Source organism: Etheostoma spectabile, chromosome 21 (genome assembly GCF_008692095.1).
Source record: "Etheostoma spectabile isolate EspeVRDwgs_2016 chromosome 21, UIUC_Espe_1.0, whole genome shotgun sequence".
Taxonomy (NCBI): Eukaryota; Metazoa; Chordata; class Actinopteri; order Perciformes; family Percidae; genus Etheostoma; species Etheostoma spectabile.
The window spans coordinates 5434221-5453754 of record NC_045753.1 but is presented as its reverse complement, the minus strand read 5'-3'; the positions used below and the strand labels follow the sequence as shown (position 1 = coordinate 5453754).

The 19534-nt window shown below is 39.9% G+C and overlaps 1 protein-coding gene across 7 annotated transcripts in view; it reads left to right on the top strand.

Annotated features, from left to right (window-relative positions):
• Nucleotides 1-19534, top strand: part of exoc6 (exocyst complex component 6) — a 74117-nt gene that overhangs the window by 8439 nt on the left and 46144 nt on the right. For all 7 annotated transcript variants that reach the window (XM_032502857.1, XM_032502856.1, XM_032502855.1 and 4 more), the window contains exon 2: nt 15997-16168. In XM_032502857.1, coding sequence (XP_032358748.1) covers nt 15997-16168 — 172 coding nt within the window. The remainder of the gene's footprint in view (nt 1-15996; nt 16169-19534) is intronic.

Genomic DNA, 19534 nt, shown 5'->3' with positions numbered 1-19534 from the left:
GTACATTACAGCATTATGAAATATTGAGACTTTCTATCTTGAAATATTAGGACTTTCTATCTTGAAATATTAGGACTTTTTATCTTGAAATATTAGGACTTTTTATCTTGAAACATTCCCCTCTGAGGTGTGGTGGAGTAGGAAGTAGCCGCAGGGATGGGTCTAGGATCAGACCGGGGGGGCTCAGCCCATAATGAGAACAGCTCTAGGTCTAGTGTTCCCGTTTTGAGTTTAAAAAAAGTAAAAACCTTACTTGTTTCGGAGGTAAATATGCTTCTGAGCTGAAAATGTCCCCGGATTTTGTCTGAGAAATCTGGTCACCTTAACATACAGCCGCATTGACTCAAATACCTGTAGGAAAATCATACTTTACATGAGTATCAAATCCAGACAAACAAAGTGTGGAAAAAAGCATGAATATATTATTGAATCTGTTAAATAAATTGGTAGAAATGTACATTACGATAAACCTGAATGCACATTACATGAAAGGCACTTAGGAGATAATCCACACTAATTTTTACCTGGCCTTAATTTGAGGCCGGCCTTTAATTGTCCGTGTTGACCACCCCCCGGCCAGTATCAGAGGCCCGGCTTTAATTGACTTCCAGTCTTTATTTAAGGAATTGCAGTAGTAGTATAAACACTACCCTGACCACAGGTATGTTGTTGTAGAAAAGTGAACGTAGCTCCGCTGTCAGCTTGCTTTAGTGTTGTTGTTAAGATGTTTGGATACCTTTCAGTAGTTTGGTGGAAGTATTTAGTCCTGGCATGATCTGGCATCTTAAATCCAGTGTTGGAATCACTGACCCGTCTTTCTTGACTGTCTGTAGCGGGTCCGTAGGTGGATGGTCATTGCGTTCGTAATGATGCTCCGCTGCATGATTGGGGTGACCAGTCTTAAAGCTAAAGTGCGTAGTTTCCTTCCGTGATCCCGCTTCACCCCCCACTCCTCCTCCACGCAGTTGCTAGTAACCAAGGAGGACACGGAGGAGTAAATAAAACATGATGGAGCCTTTAGATGAGGTCATTATCTTCACTCAATTTTCCACCTGTCTATACTTTGTATATCACATCGCACTTTTCTGCGTTTTTGCACTCTGTACAATGAAAATAAAGTTGAATCTAATCTAATCTTTAAAAAAAAAGAATGTTTTTGCACAAGAGCAATACACACAAGTATGTCATTTTCTCTAACTCAAATAACCATGTGTGCTATTATTTAAGATGTGCATTCACCACAATAAAACATTTTTGAAAACTTATATTTAACTGTCCAATAGGCCTACTTTATGTTGGATTTGAAAAGCCGCTAAGCCCCTGATAGTGATAATGATAAAAGTTGTCGTATAAAGGAAGCAAAATTAAATAACAATCCCTATCCGTCGCAGCTGCAACAGTGTGAATTTTCCCATTTTGGGAATGAAGGGCTTTTCACACGAGAAGCCTGCGTAGTCCCGTGGATCCCCGGGATCTCGCTCCTCATGTAAAGGGCAACGCTTGTGTTACAGTGCAGATTCACCTGCGTTTCACCTGCGTTTAACCTCCGTGCAACACTTCTGTCGCGCTGTGCTCCACTTTATTCCTATGGGTGACGTCAAGTGACTTTAACGCGCCCGCAAAGCATCCCTGGAAGACGGCGCTGCATTTGGAAAAAATGCTGAGTGTCAAAAAGCTGGCCGATGTCCATATTTATGCAAATGATCACCATGGATACCTGGCGGGAACGGGACACGCCGAGAAAATGGCAACGAACAGTGGCCAGCCAGAGGAATTGCAGCCTTGCAGATTTCCAATACTGCAATCAAACATTTAGACCATATGCCACCAAATGTTAAAATTAGATATCATGAAAAGCTTAACATGCTCGGAACGTGATCCGTACACTGAATTATGATAGGGGAAGATTCCAGATGGGCCCATCTGAGCTTTCATTTTCTCAAAGGCAGAGCAGAATACCCAGGGCTCGGTTTATACCTATCGCCATTTCTAGCCACTGGGGGACCATAGGCAGGCTGGGGGAACTCATGTTAATGTTAAAAAATGAATGAAGTGAAATTTTAATTGCCATGGGACCTTTAAGCAGTTGGGTGACCAGATTAAAGAGTGTTTTCATCAGAATCATCATTGACGAGAAAACAATAAAAAGCTTATTGTTTATGTGAAATTGTGAAAGTGAAAGAGTGGAAACGTGCTTTTTGGGAAACTACGATGTACCCCGTGGGACTGCTCAGTGTATTGGAGCGCTCTCGTGCTATTGGACTGGGCTCGGATGGACACAGCATAGTGATGGGGAAGTGTGCTGATGTTTGTGCCCGTCTGAAGGACCAACCTTAAGCACTGTGTGTTAACCAACAGATGCTCACTTCATATTTAGCATTTTATGCCTTTACTGAATTTTGTGTGGGTGGTTGTAGGGCTGGGTACCTTATTCAGTACTTTTTACGCACCGACCGAGTATTGTTGTTGTGTATGTAAATAAGCAGTCCAGGTGCTTCATGCACCTGTGTTTTTTTCGGAGAAGATTTCCATAAACGTTCATCAGCAATGACCTAGAGTTCCAGATAATATATCTTTTGACAAATGTTATGTATCAACTGCCCAAATATGCACAGCTAAAGGCTGCACAAGACACCCAGTGACACATCGTTGGCAGACAGAAATCTCTGGATGTGGATCAAGCTTTATTTATTTGATACCTTGCCACCTTGTTCCAGCCTGTCTGTCTGTGTTATGTGATGTGCCAGCATGGGAAGACATGTTTGTCTTCATTGGCAAAAGTTGAATTAAATAAATCTGTCATTGGGGAAAATGTTTTGTGACAACAGCTGGAATCGAATGAAAATTAGTTTTTTTTGCAACCTTTTTGGTATAAAATGCAGCTTTTGCAACAGTGAGGATTTGAACCTTAGTCACTTCAGCAATTTGTCAAGTTTCCACCAGCCTCGCTGGAGGTCCGAGTGCAGTTACAGGACGTGTTGACGTTTACGGTAAAGGTGTTGTCTTATTTTCGGTGCTCCAATCTAATGGACGCTATTTTTCTGCTCCAGCAGACGGGGGACGGGGAAAAATGGGGCAAGTGAAACCGCTTTATGTTGCGTCCTAGGCACCCCTAGACTGGGGCGTAACACTACTGAACTCTGCTTTATTGTTTAAATCTTGAGGCTAAGTGCCTGGAATTGGAGAGTGTTGTGCATTAAACTACACTTGCTTCGCTTAGAGCCCGCATCAACAGGGCATAGGCATAAGCATTTGTTTAACCCTCATGTTGTCCTCGGGTCAAATTTGACCCCTTAAAAAATGTCTGTATCTGAAATACGAGTTTCGACCATTAACCTGCAATTAGACGCCCCCTGAACTTCTTCACCTTTTAAAAAAGTATGATTTAACGTTAGCTAGCTAGTTGACAGATTAGCTAACGCTAAATGCCGAATTTACCTTACCATTTGATTCAATAACAAGTCTTCAGCTTTATGTTCCCAGTTTAGATTACTCGGTTACTGTTATCTAGCTAATATAACGTTTGCATTAACGTTAACGGATATCGGTAACGTTCAATTATGCCCAACTTTAGCGAACGTAATACGTTGTGATTATAAGGTTTGATTTTTACCCTGCTTATTACCAAATGGCACTATCTAGCTATGAAAAACAGTTTAGTAAGACTGGTTAGTTTCTGTACACTCGGCATGATCGTTAAATCTGGTTAACAATTAATTTTTAAAACGGGGTTCAGAGTGCCAACGGTCATAAAATCAGTTATTAGATGGTGACCGTTTTTCTTTGCTAACTACTGATAGTCACATAACTTTGTTTTAACGTATTACGTTTTGTTGAAGCTAAATGGACCATAAACCTAGCTAACGTTAGCTACAGAAAACTGACATTAGCGGTTTAAAATCAGCTTTAACAAGAACTAAACGTGTTCGATGGACTTATGTAAATGGACTGCATTTAGATAGCGCTTTTCTAGTCTTAACAACTACTCAAAGCACTTTTACATAGTACAGGAACCATTCACACACTTTTATACACTGTGGTCGAGGCTGACGTACAAGGTGCCACCTGCTCATCAGATAAACACTCACACACATTCACACTCCGATGGCAACTCGGGGTTTAGTGTCTTGCTCAAGTGTCTTCCAATTGGCAGGCAACCGCTCTACCACTAAGCCACAGCTGCCCACATATTGAAACACATTTGACTTTGAGATCAATGCAATCATCAATATCACAATTAATTTGATTGGTACTTTTCCGTTTTCAAGTTTAAAGCAATGGTAACTTTGGTAAACTGTTGGTTTCTGTGTTTGCTTGTTTGTTTCACTAGTTATCCCTCATTAGAAAGGTGGTTCTTGCTAAGAATAGCCACCATCTTCTACGAAATGTCAGGAATACACAGTGTTTATTGCAAAACAATAGTTTGCAATACTAAAAATACTGCATCCTCACAAAAAAAGATAATTTTTTTGATAGCTTTCACATAGTGTGTCAGTTTTAATGTTGGCATGATGTATAGTGGAAGATCAGAAGACAGGAGTTGTGAGAGAAGGCAATGCACAGATGGACATCATAGCACAATAATAGGTGTGTGTGTGTCCGTGTGTGCGTGTGTGTGTAAACCTGAACCTGGTTTTTTGTTTGATGCAAATTAAACACCTGTAATCCGAATCTAACTAGTTTTCCAAACGTGCAGTGAAGGAGAGATACCACGCATCCTTCCTGCAGCTGTCAGACTTTATAATCGACACTGCTCCAAGAAGACCACACACACCCTATGTGACAATTTACTCATGTGCAACATCAATCTACACCTTATTATGCAATATCAATAACTCCTCTGTGCAATACTGTGAATAGGGTGTTATTAAACATTCTATCTGTATCCTTAACTGTTTTAACTGCTTTATTCTTGCATTTTTACCGATGCGGTTGTCATTGCCCTTTCCCTTTGATGCAGAATCACTGAATCAATCAATGTTCCCACTGTGGAACTAATAAAGGATCTTATTTACATTTTTTATATGTTAGTATTTTTTAGATCTCTCAATTGCCATGATGACCAAGAGGACATGTGGGACATGCGGAAACTGCCATATTCCCAGTCGTTACTTTGCCAAATCATCTATGGTAAGTTTACAAAAATCTTAATTGAAAATGGAAGTAGGAAAAGAGAGGACAGCATAAAATTGCACCTTTGGTATCAAAAGTAAATACTTTATAATCCTTGTGATTACCATGAATGTTAGCCCTTTTAGAGAGAATGTTATGGCATATTTTATGGGACAATGTATAACTTGCCATTTAAAGCTTTCATTTAGAAAGTGATCTTAATAGATATTGTCAGAATGGCGCTTTATCAGTGGTTGAGGCTACATGGGATACAGCTACGGTGACAAAACATCAGTTAAATTTAGGCACCAAAACGAGTAGTTCAGTTCAGGTAACAGATCGTGAATTGAATTAAAACTCCAGAGGAACAGAATGTGTTTTCCTGGGTGAATGTATAACAAAAATGTCATTATAATACTCTAGATTTAGCAGGATTTTTGCGTTCTTTCTAACGTAAACAGCCCACCCGTTGTGGATCTTGAACTTCATCCAAAATGAAACTGCACAAACTGCAGCTCCCTCTACTGACCAAATGGCCTAATTGTTCAATTATATTAAAAGGCTGAGATTAAGCTTCTGAGGAACATTTTACAGAGAATTTAACTATGTTAACAACATTTGGTTTGCCATATTCTACTTAGTGAAACTGGTCTTCTATTCACATCTGCCAAAAAAAAGACTTGCGTTACAATACTCAACCACTTCCGAAAAACAAAAGGGGAAGAAACAAAAATGAAATTAAAAATTTTTTATGTGAAATTTAAAGATACAGATGCATTTAAAGATACATCTTTGAATAACGCACTTAACACAAATCTTTTGTTTTTGCCTCAGCAGCAGCACAGAGGAATCCTACTTTCCTGAGTCTGAAGCCGAGTAGGCCATCCAGGACTTCACCGACCGGCGACAGGCTGGAGAAGAGGCTGGAGCAGAGACACCCATTTTTAGCTGCTGAAATAATTGACATTATGACAGACAGTGGACAATATAGTGTGAGAATCCGTTTTTTGTTCTCCAACATGTACACACTGCTGTTGTGAAGCAGGGAAACACAGCTCACAAGTGTGTAGTCAAAAGAGAGAAATATTGTATATTTCAGTGACTCCTACAGATTAAGAAAAATAAAGAATTTTCTTAAATAAATAAACGTTTAAACAAATGATCCCATTGGCATCCAAAAATTGATGAATTGACGGTTTTTCTTAACAGATTCTGATTGGGTATCACCTGGAACACAGCCAATAATCGAGACCCACCCACCAAACGAGAGAAAACAACTTAAGCCGTTGCACACCGTTCCCAGGCAACGTGGGTGCCCCAGCTCTTTGCCTGAGGGAAGTCTTACAGTGGCAGACTTAAAAAACAAAACAAAACAAAAACACTGGTTTAAGCTTGTTATAGTGTTTTTGTACATTAGCCCTTAGTACAGACACAAGTAGGATAATTATCTCAAAATATAGCTACATGATCAACAGTTTTTTGTATTCTCAGAATAGCTTTTAATGTGTTATAGTGTGCTATTTTCTATAATAATTTGAACTATGTAAATTGTCTGAGTGCCCTGAAAAGTACTTCATAAATAAAGTGTATTATAAGCAATTGTGTATGATTCATCTATCGTACTTTAGCAATTTATGTAATTTAGTAAAGATATTTAAAGTAATTTCGTGTGACCTATAATGACCATTTTCTGTTAAATGGGTTAATGAAGGATCAATTAATAGGCACATCTTCCTGACATCTGTACTACGTATAACATAAGTCAGGAAGATGTGCCTGAGATTGCATATGTAAAATGTATAGCAGATGTTTGAATGATGTATAAGAGCCCGCATCTGTACGATGTATTGCAAACGCTAGAACGATGTGTATATGAGCCTGCATCTGTACGATGTAAATATATATCAGCAAACTACTACATATCCCCGCCGTATTTTGATCACATCGCCAATATTTGACATTTCATGTCAATTTGAAGCCGTGGAGGGATCCTATAGAGTTCATTAATGGAAACCCTGATTCATAGTAAATAGGGCTGATGTGCATGGATGAAGAGAGTGTTGTTCTATCATGGTTCCATTTAAAATGTTAATGCTGTTGATCTTGGACAAAGTGGTTTGATGATTGACATGGAAACTATCTTGGAAATGAATGAATGAATAGGTGTCAGCTGTTAGATGTGCATGCAAACTTGATCCCCAATCTCAAGCAGCATCTCCCCTTGTCAACGCGGGCCATTTGTGCATGCCGGGGGCCAAACTACCTGCAGAGGTGTTTTGAATAAACTACCTAAAAACTTCATTATCAGTGCCAACAAACTGGCAACTACTTTTTCCATATCGTAAGAACAAAACACACATTAAAAGTAAGTTAAGGTTTATTTGTATAGCACCTTTCACAGATAAAAATCACAAAGTCACAGTAAAATGTAATACAATACCAACAAAGTACAATACAATGCAACAAATGGAAACAAATGGAAAACATAAAAACAAAACCATAAAAACCCCACGTCTAACTAAAAGCCTGTTTGAATAGCAGCGTCTTCAGTTGCTTTTTAAAAGAATCAACAGAATTCATACAACGTAGAAATGTAGGCAATGCATTCCACAGCCTACGTGCCACTGCTCGGAATGAACGATCCCCTCTGGATTTAAAATGAGTGTGGGGAACAACTAACAGTCTCTGACCTGATGACCTCAGACTACGGATCGGAGTATGAAGCTGTATCAACTCAGAGATGTAGTAAGGAACTTGACCATGCAGGGCTCTAAAAGTAAGAACCAGGGAAGGGGGGGTGTAATGAAAATTCCAAGGTAACTTCGAAGCTATAGTCCATATAATGCCAGTTATATAATGTCATAAACACATAAAATTATAGTAGTCACATTTTTAAAACGCTTTGTCAAGGACAATCAAAGCGCTTCAGGGAGTGGGACTACTCTCTACCCCAACCAATGTGTAGCACCCACCTGGGGTCGATGTTGGCTCTATGTTGAAGCCTATATATTGAAGCCTCTATGTTTACATGCCTGTGGTGATGAGCAATGTGCTAAAGGTGGCCAAAAATATCTGTTTTTATACTGCCAATTTGTTTTGTTTTGTCAGGGTTCATGTGTGCAATAGATATTACGTTTCCCATGTTTACCATCTTACTTTAGCATGGGAACATGCTAAAATTAGCTAATTGGCACTAAGTACAGCGGAGGCTGATGCAATTGTCATTGGTTTTGGAGATGTTCGGTCATGAACCAATATAGTATTGAACACATTTTGAAATTGAGACCCGATGATGTTGCTAGAAGGAAAGTCAGCGGATCACCAAAATCATTATGAGTTATCCTTTGGGCACTATGGACGCGTATGGCATCCTATGAAGTAGTTGTTGATACTTCTGTCTGTGACAATGCGGTTGCCCCACCCACAGAACATCTCACTAGCGTGCCTAAGACTTGGTCTATCCAACAAAATATGGACATTTCAAATGCATTTTTTTCATATTGTTGTGGGAAGTATTTGAATAAAACAGTGTTTTAATGACAGGTGTTTTGGGACAGATGCTTTATTGCCATTTACTTAACTAGCAAACCTCCAACATTTCAATTCAATTTAATTTATAGTATTAATTCATATCAAGAGTTATCTCAAGAATCTTTACGGATAGAGTGGGTCTAGACCACCAATACCACCAAGTATTTAATGTGACAGTGGAGAGGAAAAACTTCCTTTTAGGAAGAAACCTTGGGCAGACCCAGGCTCTTGGTAAGCGGTGCTGGTTGGGGGTGTGATGAACACAATAATAGTCACAATAAAGATAATTGAACTATGTCTAGAAATAGTAGTTGTAGTAGTTCATTGCATAAGGACACAGCAGGGTGTTACAGAATGTAGCAGGATACAGCAGAGCATAGGTGGACACAGCAGGATGTAGCAGGATGTTGCAGGGTGTAGCTAGGCACTGCAGAGCATAGCAGGACGTAGCACGGCGTAGCAGGGCACAGCATAGTATAACAGGGTGTAGCAGGACGTAGCAAGGCACAGCAGAGTAAAGCAGGACGTAGCAGTGCACAACAGAGTATAGCAGGTCATAGCAGGATGTAGCAAGATGCAGCAGGATGTTGCAGGGCGTAGCTAGGCACTACAGAGTGTAGCAGGATGTAGCAGGGCACAACAGAGCATAGCACGACGTATCAGGATATAGCAGGGAATAGCAGGACGTTGCATGGCTTAGGTAGGCACTGTAGAAATTAGCAGGACGTAGCAGGGCACAGCAGAGAATAGCAGGGCGTAGCAGGACACAGCAGGACGTAGCAAGGCTTGCAGGATGTTGCATGGCATAGCTAGGCACTGAGGAGTGTAGCAGGATGTAGCAGGGCACAGCAGAGCATAACAGGACGTAGCAGGTTGTAGCAGGGAATAGCAGGACGTTGCAGGGCTTAGCTAGGCACTGTAGAACATAGCAGGACGTAGCAGGGCACAGCAGAGTATAGCAGGGCGTAGCAGGACGCAGCAAGACGTAGCAGGGCGTAGCAGGATGTTGCAGGGCATAGCTAGGCACTGCAGAGTGTAGCAGGATGTAGCAGGGCACAGCAGAGCATAACATAGCGTAGCAGGTCGTAGCAGGGAATAGCAGGACGTTGCAGGGCTTAGCTAGGCACTGTAGAGCATAGCAGGACGTAGCAGGGCGTGGCAGGGGACAGCAGAGCATAACAGGACGTAGCAGGTTGTAGCAGGACTTAGCAGTGCACTGCAGAGCGTATCAGGGTGCAACAGGATGCAGCAGGGTGGGGAGCAGGACCACCGGGACTGCTGCAGCCACAAATTAGGTTCCATCTTAAACCAAAGAAACGTGCTGGGGGAAAAAATAAAAAACAAACACCATGGTAACAACAGAGTTTTAATTTGTCACTGTGTCATGTGGGCCCCCCACTTCCTCACCTGACGGCATGACTGGTCCAACTGTACAGAAAAGGTTGATATTGTGAAATCGGCAGTAGCTAAACTGCTATTTAACACGTGTTGTGAAAGCACTATAGATGAGCGTGTGTTTTATGGTTGTGCGGAGACCCCACACAGTGAAATTAATTTTCTAGACAAATTAAATGTTTTAAAGGTAGAGACTTGAAGTAGGTCAGACATTTAATTTAAAATAATTTAATTTATTGTCCGAGGCTTTAGGTGTGTCCATGTCTGTCTGTCAGAATTGTTTACACTTACACGCTACTATCTGTGTAAACTGCCTGTTACTGGCTCTGCCGTAATCGCAATAAAACCGTCATCCAGATGCAAATACAGAATGATGTATTTCTTGTGGCAACTGGAATTGGCAGACTCAATCAAAAACAGATTAACAAGGTAACTATCTTGCAGAGGTCATTTGAATAAACTACCCTAGAACTTAATTATCAGTGGCAGCAAGCTGGCACATAAAGAAATGAAAGTCCCGAGGTAACATTGAACCCACACAAAATGCTATACAATTATATAAATATTTTAAAATAATATTCATTTGTTACATTTGTATAACGCTTCATCACAGACACTCAAAGTACTTCTACTTTCTACTGTAAATATTGTGACACGTTCTGTCATGCACCATGTTAGGTTTCTTATCTGACGTCTCATGCGTTGACATGAAGACACAGTCTCTCTCTCTCTCTCTCTCTCTCTCTCTCTCTCTCTCTCAGTGTTTCTAATCAATAACTAGACCATAGATTAATGTCAGAGATGTTGACATGAAATAAAACTGTTCATTTCAATAAAATGTGGATTGTTTGTCATCAATTTATGAAAATAGCATTTTTTTACGACTACGCCACTAGATGGTGATGTTACTCCATCTGTAAATAAATGGTGGTTGTCGGTAGATCATAGATAGATCATAGATGTTGTCAATTTTGGATCCTTATTCATCATTTCCTAGCCATTCCTATATCACAAGTATTTTTAACTTAAAGGCCAACCTATGTCATGTTTTTATTTGACAATTCTATGGCTTTGGACTGAGCGGTTGTTTTAGTTTAGTTTATTTCTTATAATTTATTTCTCGGTTGTTACATTCTTTGTGTCCAGGTGGTTTTGAAATCCACACTGAAGTATTACTGTAGGAGTTTGAAAAAAAAGTTCAGATCATTGCTTTTTTATTTGGCAACTTAGTAAAAAGTTAAAATATTTACCTTTTTATGCATATGTAAGTTGCCAAAAATTATAAATATATTTTCAAAATGCATTAATACATCAGTCTCACACAATGGATAAAAAACTTTTGTTTAGACCACATAATTCAATGGAATAATACAGATACATATGTACACACGGCCATCTGTGCCTGTTGAAGTTAGGCCAGGATGTGACAGAGAGAAGTGTGTTGTGTGTGTGTGTGTGTGTGTGTGTGTGTGTGTGTGTGGTGTGTGTGTGTGTGTGGTGTGTGTGTGTGTGTGTGTGTGGTGTGTGTGTGTGTGTGTTGGATGACCAGTAGTGTTTCACAGCAGAGTTCTTCACAATTATGTGCAAACAACTGGCCACCTGAGCTTCCCCACTAGCACGGAAATGTTGGTTCTTAGTATTTTTGGAGTGCTGTTCAGTTCACACAGATTATGAGGCATTGTGAAGCTCAGCGCAACAGGTCGCGCACAGTCCCCTGACGCACCAGAGGATTTGTTAACACAGAACCATCTGAGAAGCCATCATCGGGCACTTTCAAAAAATACTTGACAGGTGATTGGATGAACCATCTGTCAATCACGTCCACCACAGCAAAACACATACATACTGTGCGCTCATCTATTGAACAGCCCGGTGTTTGTTGGCACTGGTACACCTTGTTCACTCAATAGCCTACAAAACATCTACGAGATCAATTACACATCACATGACTTTGCCCACCCGACAGCCTTTGTTCCCGCCATGGATGTCTGAGCCTCAGCAACTACGAACTATAAAGATAAAATTTGCCTGTTCCCAGCATTAGCACAACACTTTGCGATGGTTAGCTTGTTACACAGTGCATGTGTCTGACCTATCTGGGTGCGTTTTGAGATGCATGATGAAGTTTGACGTTGTTGAGATGCCATCATTTATCTTGGAGCCACACACCTTGCATGTAGCTCTTCGCTTACTGCCACTGTTTACCAAGTTATTAAAAGCAAAACTAATGACAAAAGGCACAACTCCGGGAGGACTCGGTGTCGCTGTCGTCAATGCATTTGTTTTTTAATATGTGAGTGCGCGCACATAAGGCATAGTGCATGCGTTACGTTGCACATTATGGCAAAGGTCAGGAGACATGAAGCTTGTCACACGTTTCCCCAATGCCAATAAAAGAAAGTAGAATTATATGAATGAATTTAGATTTAAAAAGCAATAATTGTATGAAAACAGGGTACTGACGAGGTACAAAGCTTGAGTCCGAGTCAAGTCTGAAGTCAGCTGTTAGGCGACTTAAGCGTGACTCGAGTCAGAGTCTCAGACTCTACGTCAAACGCACAATCCACACAGCAACACTAGGCTGCCTGCATGTAGATAATCGGCTTTATATACTTGGATATCGTCCGATGCCAATTATGTAAAACATGCCAAAAATTGGCGACCTCTATAGCTAACGTTACTGTTTGGTGATGCTACGCCGGTATTACAGACACATTTGATGGATCCAAACAATAGTTTGACCAATATCATTAAAAAAATGCTCCAATCCTTTAAATGCGGTTCTACAAAATAACCGTGGTTATGTAAAATTATTGCGGGTAGACTAGGGCTGGGCAATATATCGATGTTGTATTGATATCGCGATATGAGACTTAATATCATCTTAGATTTTGGATATATCGTAATATGATAAGTGTTGTCTTTACCTGGTTTTACAGGCTGCATAACAGTAAAGTGATGTAATGTTCTGAACTTACCAGACTGTTCTAGCTGTTCTGTTATCTACCTTTACCACACAAGTCATTAAATCATTTCTGGAGAATATTTATCAAAAATCTCATTGTGTAAATAACATTTTGTTAAAGCACCAATAGTCAACCATACAATATCATCGCAATAACCAAACCAACATCGAGGTATTTGGTCTAGAATATCGTGATATTTGATTTTATTCATATCAAGCCCTAGGTTAGACGATTATTTAATATTTGTTATAGGCCTGCACGCAAGTATTGTTTTTAAAATGGAGTCTGGTGGGTTTAGCGTGACCTCAGAGCTGTTTCTGGTTTAACAGAAAGGTCTCTAATAGGTACTAAAAAGGCCTATCTCTGTAGGGATCCTTATCATCAAGTTGTCAGACACTAAGAACAACATTCTGACCTTGTCAGTAGCAAATAAAGCACTTTTAGTGGATCAAACTGACTATGCACATTTGACCCATAGGGTTATATTGCAGCCCTGTCTGTGGCTGCCGGCTACAGCGTTCTCGCTTTCAAAGATTGTTGTTCCTATCAGTCACTAACACACAAAAACATTGGAAAATAGGGTCCGGGTTTGAAAAAAAAAAGGTACTAACCTCAACCACTCTAGATAATGAACTCGGAACAAAAGGCTCCTGCTCTCTGTTGTGACCTATACTGTGTTTAAATGCAGCTGAATTCACAGTGTAGATTTTTTCACTTGCAAATTTGTCTTTTTTTGTTTAATTGCGGCCCACCACGTTTACTAGCAGTCATTCTAAAGCTCCTGTGCTGCAATAAAGCCAGGTTTTTAAGGGAAAAGAATTTACATTTTACTTAATTTACATTTTTTTACATTTTGGTGGAAATTCTGTTTCAGTCTGGACCGAGGGCTGAAACTGAGAGGAAAAAGATGCATTTAAAAACATTCTGTTTAATGTTGACATACTATGAGTTTATACTGAAGGCAAGCTGAGACCCATGTGCAGTAAGATGCAGGAATGTCCTTAAATTTGACTATAACCAATATAAATGATGGTCAGAACAAGATAAGATGCTCAGTGTTTTACGCTTGTTTCAAGATTTAAAGAGAAAGTCACACTTCTCATGTCTGACCTGCTGCTCTAAAACAAGTAATATTATGGTACTTGATAAGAACTGTGATCTGCCTATGATTTTATATTATCGTAGTAGAATGGTCTGTTTTCTGTCCCTATCGCTGCAGCTGGCCTGTAGTGAATGTCTAAAAGACAGAAACATCCATAAAGTGCCAAGCTAAAAATACATCTATTTGGACAGAGGAATCTACAGTACTGCTTGAAGCCTAACCGTGAGTAACATATAAACACTCCCAATAACCCTAACTTATACCTATCTGGGAATCCAGATTTAACATATATTTAAAAGCCCCCCATCATCATAAAACCCTTCAACATACCTAGAGATAGGCATGGGGAACTTTCCATAAGATCATCTCTCAATGCAAATCAACCCAGCTATTAAGTTAACTGAAATAACACCATGCCAATCTCTAGGTATAGTGAAGGGTATGTGATGATGGGTGGTTAGTTTAATTCCAAAGGCCAAGGGAACTTTATCAGGATGCATAGTATCCTGATCCATGAAATAACTGGCCTTAAAAAATAAAAATCTGCCTGCCTCTATGGGAATTTAACATAGGGGGGTGTATACTTATGCCCCCTGTATTTTAAGGAAGGACATTTATTTATTTACAATACATTATTAATTCACAAAGAAAATTGGTGTCCTTTAAAGGTTGGATTTTCCCAAATTTTTTGAATTAAGGCATTAAGATCAAATTCCAAAAGATGTTTTTTTTATTCTTCTTTTTAATCAACTTTAGGAAGGGTGTGTAAACTTTCTCAAGCCACTGTATGTGCTATAACATAGATTTTCAAGTTTAGATGGAGTTGTTTTTTGGATTAGGTTTGGCTTACAATACATTATGTGACACATTAACAAAATCAGTTGGATAACAGTGATCTCTAGAATAAGATGTACAGTAGGCTTTGTACAAGCTATAAAGAAATAGGCTAACACCAAAAAGAAGCTGGCTTAGAGAGGTGCTGCTGCTATAAAGGCTCTTTAGCTTGATTCTTTATACATGTTGGCTCAGTGGAGCTATTGTAGTGGCACTAAATAGGTAGGTTTATGTAATTTAGTTTGCAATTTGTAGTTTCTGTTTAGAGGTGTGCCATATAATATCGTCGACGTTCCGACTTATACTGGTATAATTTTCAATATCATGATATGATGAAGATATCAGATTTGGGATTGAAGAAGTTGGATATGTGTTTTTTTCAACTTCACCCCTACCCACTTTACAATCTGCCATATTGTAAGCAATACACATGTACAGACACTATAGAGATGCTAAGTCCCTCCCCTTCTGTTAGACCTCATGGGACCTTTATATGGAGAAAAGAAATATGCATGGGAGTGAACAGGGAGAGGCAAATTATTGTTTGACCCTGTTTAAATTTAGCCATGGATTACAAGACACACAACCTACTTTTACCTGATGCGTTTTATCCAGTGAAGTTTTATCAGACTAATAGCTTCAGCATGACGTCATCTGTGTTACTTTGAAATGTGTAGTCATGACAAACTGACAAACATCATGTGTATTTAGTGGCTCAATTCAAACGGGATAGAAAGAAAAAGTGTCTCTCCCGTTTAAATACGTTCATATTTTTCCAGAATTGGTCCCATGGCGATATACCGGAGGAGGAGGGACTTTGTCTCTCTATAACATACAATGACCAACACTCGCAACAATGTTGTGTCTACCTTTCCTTGCTCTTAAGTGCAGCTGCCTTCAGGAACCTCCATTAGGCTGATGATGGACATTTGCAAAGTGACAATATGAGAAAATCAATTGTCATTCTTACAATTCTGTCACGATTTTTGCCATCTTTCCTATCCTGCCTTACCCCCTTCTTCTTCCTTTTTTTTCTCACCCTCTTGTCTCTCTTAGGTCTATTTACGATGACCAGCCCAACGCCCACAAGCGCTTCATGGAAAAGCTGGATGCCAGGATAAGGAACCATGATCGTGAGATTGAGAAGATGTGCAATTTCCACCACCAAGGCTTTGTGGATGCAATCACAGAGCTCCTCAAAGTCCGTGCTGATGCTGAGAAACTTATGGTAAGAGACATTACTGTTAAAATGACTATAGTCCAGAAGAGGCAAAAGCAGGACAGTTTGGTCTTCACATTGGCTGTTTTTGCTCCCTTTTTTCATGAGCTGAACTCAAAGATTCTCAAAGACTCAAAGAAGACTTTTTTCTATGTACACAAAAGGCTGATTCTCTCAAATATTGTTCACAATCTGTTAGTGAGCACTTCTTTTTTGCCGAGATAGTCCATCCACCTCACAGGTGTGGCAATAAAAAAGTCTTAGATCTTTGACTCGGCTCATGAAAAATGGGGGTAAAAACAAAAGTGTCGTGTTGTAAGTTTGATCAGTGTAGTTTGTTAAAGCATCAAATTGATTACATTTTCCCATTGTGGAAATATTTATTATCTTCAATAAAATCATGTTTCAGACACATGTTGAGGGCTTTTTATATTTGCACTATATTCGTTTATTGTTAGTTGGAAAAGTGCTGTAGCAAAATTGACATGATTACAGGGTAGCTTGTGTGTGTCCATGTGCATGCATCAGTTACGTTGTAATGGTAAAAAGGTCTATTTATCATCTTGGCTTACTTCAGTGCACTGTGGCACAGTTCTCCCAAGCTGGTGTGAAAGAAACATTGTGTCTTTAAAGCCTATTCAAATAGGAATAGGTGATATGGAAAATATCCTCTACAGAATATATCATTTTATAAAGCCTTTTTGATATTATGACACAATAAAATATGTGTTATTATCCATCATGTTAACTATCTGCCAAATCAAGATATTTGATGTAATTGATGAAAGAATTATATGAAAATCCAACAATACCATAAAGAAGTCCTGCCCATTGATTTAAGACATTACCCATGATGGTTTAATCCTTGTGTTGTCCTTCGGGTCCCAGAGACCCGTCCTGTATTCAATCCTATTTTTCTGCTACCGTGGCCTTGGCCTCCGGGGTTCCAGAAAACCGTCTTGCACTCGAACACGAATCGCACTATAGCCTCATCTCGTCCTCCGGGGTCCCAGAAAACCGTCCTGCACTGGAACGCGAATCCCACTATAGCCTCATCTCGTCCTCCGGGGTCCCAGAAAACCGTCCTGCACTGGAACGCGAATCCCACTATAGCCTCATCTCGTCCTCCGGGGTCCCAGAAAACCGTCCTGCACTAGAACGCGAATCCCACTATAGCCTCATCTCTTCCTCCGGGGTCCCAGAAAACCGTCCTGCACTGGAACGCGAATCCCACTATACCCACAGAAAAAATCCAGAAAAAAAAGACTTATTAAATGGATTTTTATGAATGTATTTCTACAGATATGTCTGTGCGTTTGTCTTATTTCTTATTTCTAAAAAAGCCAAAAAAGTGCTAAATACAAAACTTCTGAAATACAAAAACACACCTACATCACTCACACATATACCTGAAAGAAGTACATACGTAGATTTATAGGAATAAGTAATCATAATTTGATGAAATGGTGAAATGCCATAAGAAGGCCTTATTTTTGCTTTGACAGAACTGGAGCCATCACAGGGATAGTTTTTTCTGGCCATGTTTGATATCAATCAACTCGTCTTCTTATTGGCTACACAGGGATGCCAGTTTTATGACCTCTTTTTCTAACTGATGGGATATACTGTCAATCTTTCCCACGTGGGCCCAATGGGGACTGTGAGATTTCATTGGCTTAGCTTGGGGGTATCTTGAGATAGACTGATGCTATTGGCTGGGAACAAAGTTCAGTGGAATCTGCAGATGCCAGAGAGTCTAGTGGTGTAGCTCACCCAGGGAAAAGTTACAAGCGATCAAAACCAAGAAATGATGCACTATCTAGATTTCTCTACGTCAAAACTTGGGCTGAAACTACAAGATTGTGAGGGGACCAGATAATTATGGATTACAAGGCTTGGATATTCTAATACCTTGGAGTGTTGGCGATGTAGGAAATAAAAGTTTTTGGCGATCTTTCACCGCTGTGATTAAAGACACGAGGAGACAGGTAGGGAAACACACTCGATTAGACTCAAATCTTTCTGTCTTTCTTTACTTCAGAACATGATTATAACCGCTGTAAGTCACCTTATTGCTTTGTGTGTGGGCTCGATGGAATCATGAGACTTTAAGCTTTCAAATGGTGTATGGCATGAGCGTGTTTATGACGGTTTAATGCTTGCATTTATGAGGGAAGTCACCACTTCCTCAAACTGTCCCGTGAACGGGAGCTATGCACGCAAGACGTTAACACCAATACATCACCACTAATTTTACACTATTTCTTTGTCGAATTCATCAATTATGTCTTTTTTTGCCTTTTGTAACAGTTTTTTTGGGGGAAATAAAACACCCAAAATTCAATGAAGTAGTTAACTGATCCTTCAGCGTTATATGGACCCATCCATGTAATATTTTGACAATTTGGATGAAAGAATCCCAAATTTCTAATGTAGAAACCTTTAGAATCTGGGCCAATTTGACCCGAGGACAACAGGAGGGTTAACACATATTTGACAATTTTGATTTGTACTAGTCCATATTACGATTTCGATAAAATCGCGATAAATTGTGCCGCCCTAGTCATAGGTTCTACTCCCTGGTGGCTGACCAGTGGAACATTATGTTGATTTACATACCAGTTTTGAGAAATGTCACTTTGGTCTCAAACACTTGCCCCTTGGTGCTGCACTCTAGCTGAATATTAAAAAGAAGCAGTGATTATGTAGTTGGCCCCCCCTCGTTTGGAAGCTGCACTTCAATTGCACGACTGGTCAATTGGGTCATGGCTCTCAGCTGTGTGACAAGAGCCGAGAGTTCAAAAATCCCCATCCAGAATCGAGAAGTTTGTCACTGAATCTGTGAGAAAGAGCCTGTCACAAGCCATTAAACCCCATGAAAGGCCCAGTGCACCGATGGTGGGTTCAGGTCCTCGCTGCCTGGTTAATCTGAATTTGCCTGCCTTTGTCCTTGCCCCTTCATGGACAATGAGCTGATTACAAGGCTGAGCAACTGCAGCGAGGGAGATGGAGAGGGAAAAGAGAGGGCATGAAGAGGGGGAGCAGACAGAGAATGGAGGACAGATAGACATGTGACAGCATGCCCTGTTTAACCATACATTCTTAAAAAAATAACACAAAGATTCAACCATGAAAATTTGAAAATTAAAATGCCATGAAATAAAATGTGACTTGAAACAGAAGTGAGTACATTTTCAGCATCTTCACCCTAACCACACTAAGAGGAAGACCTTTGATTTATCTTGCATGCTATCTTAATATCTAAGAACAAAGCCCAAACCTGGGCCTTGTTTATGTTTTCAACATGCAGCAGTGGCCAATTTTGTTTTACATGTTTCCCTTTATTGTCAACATATCTAATGAGAAGATGAGTTA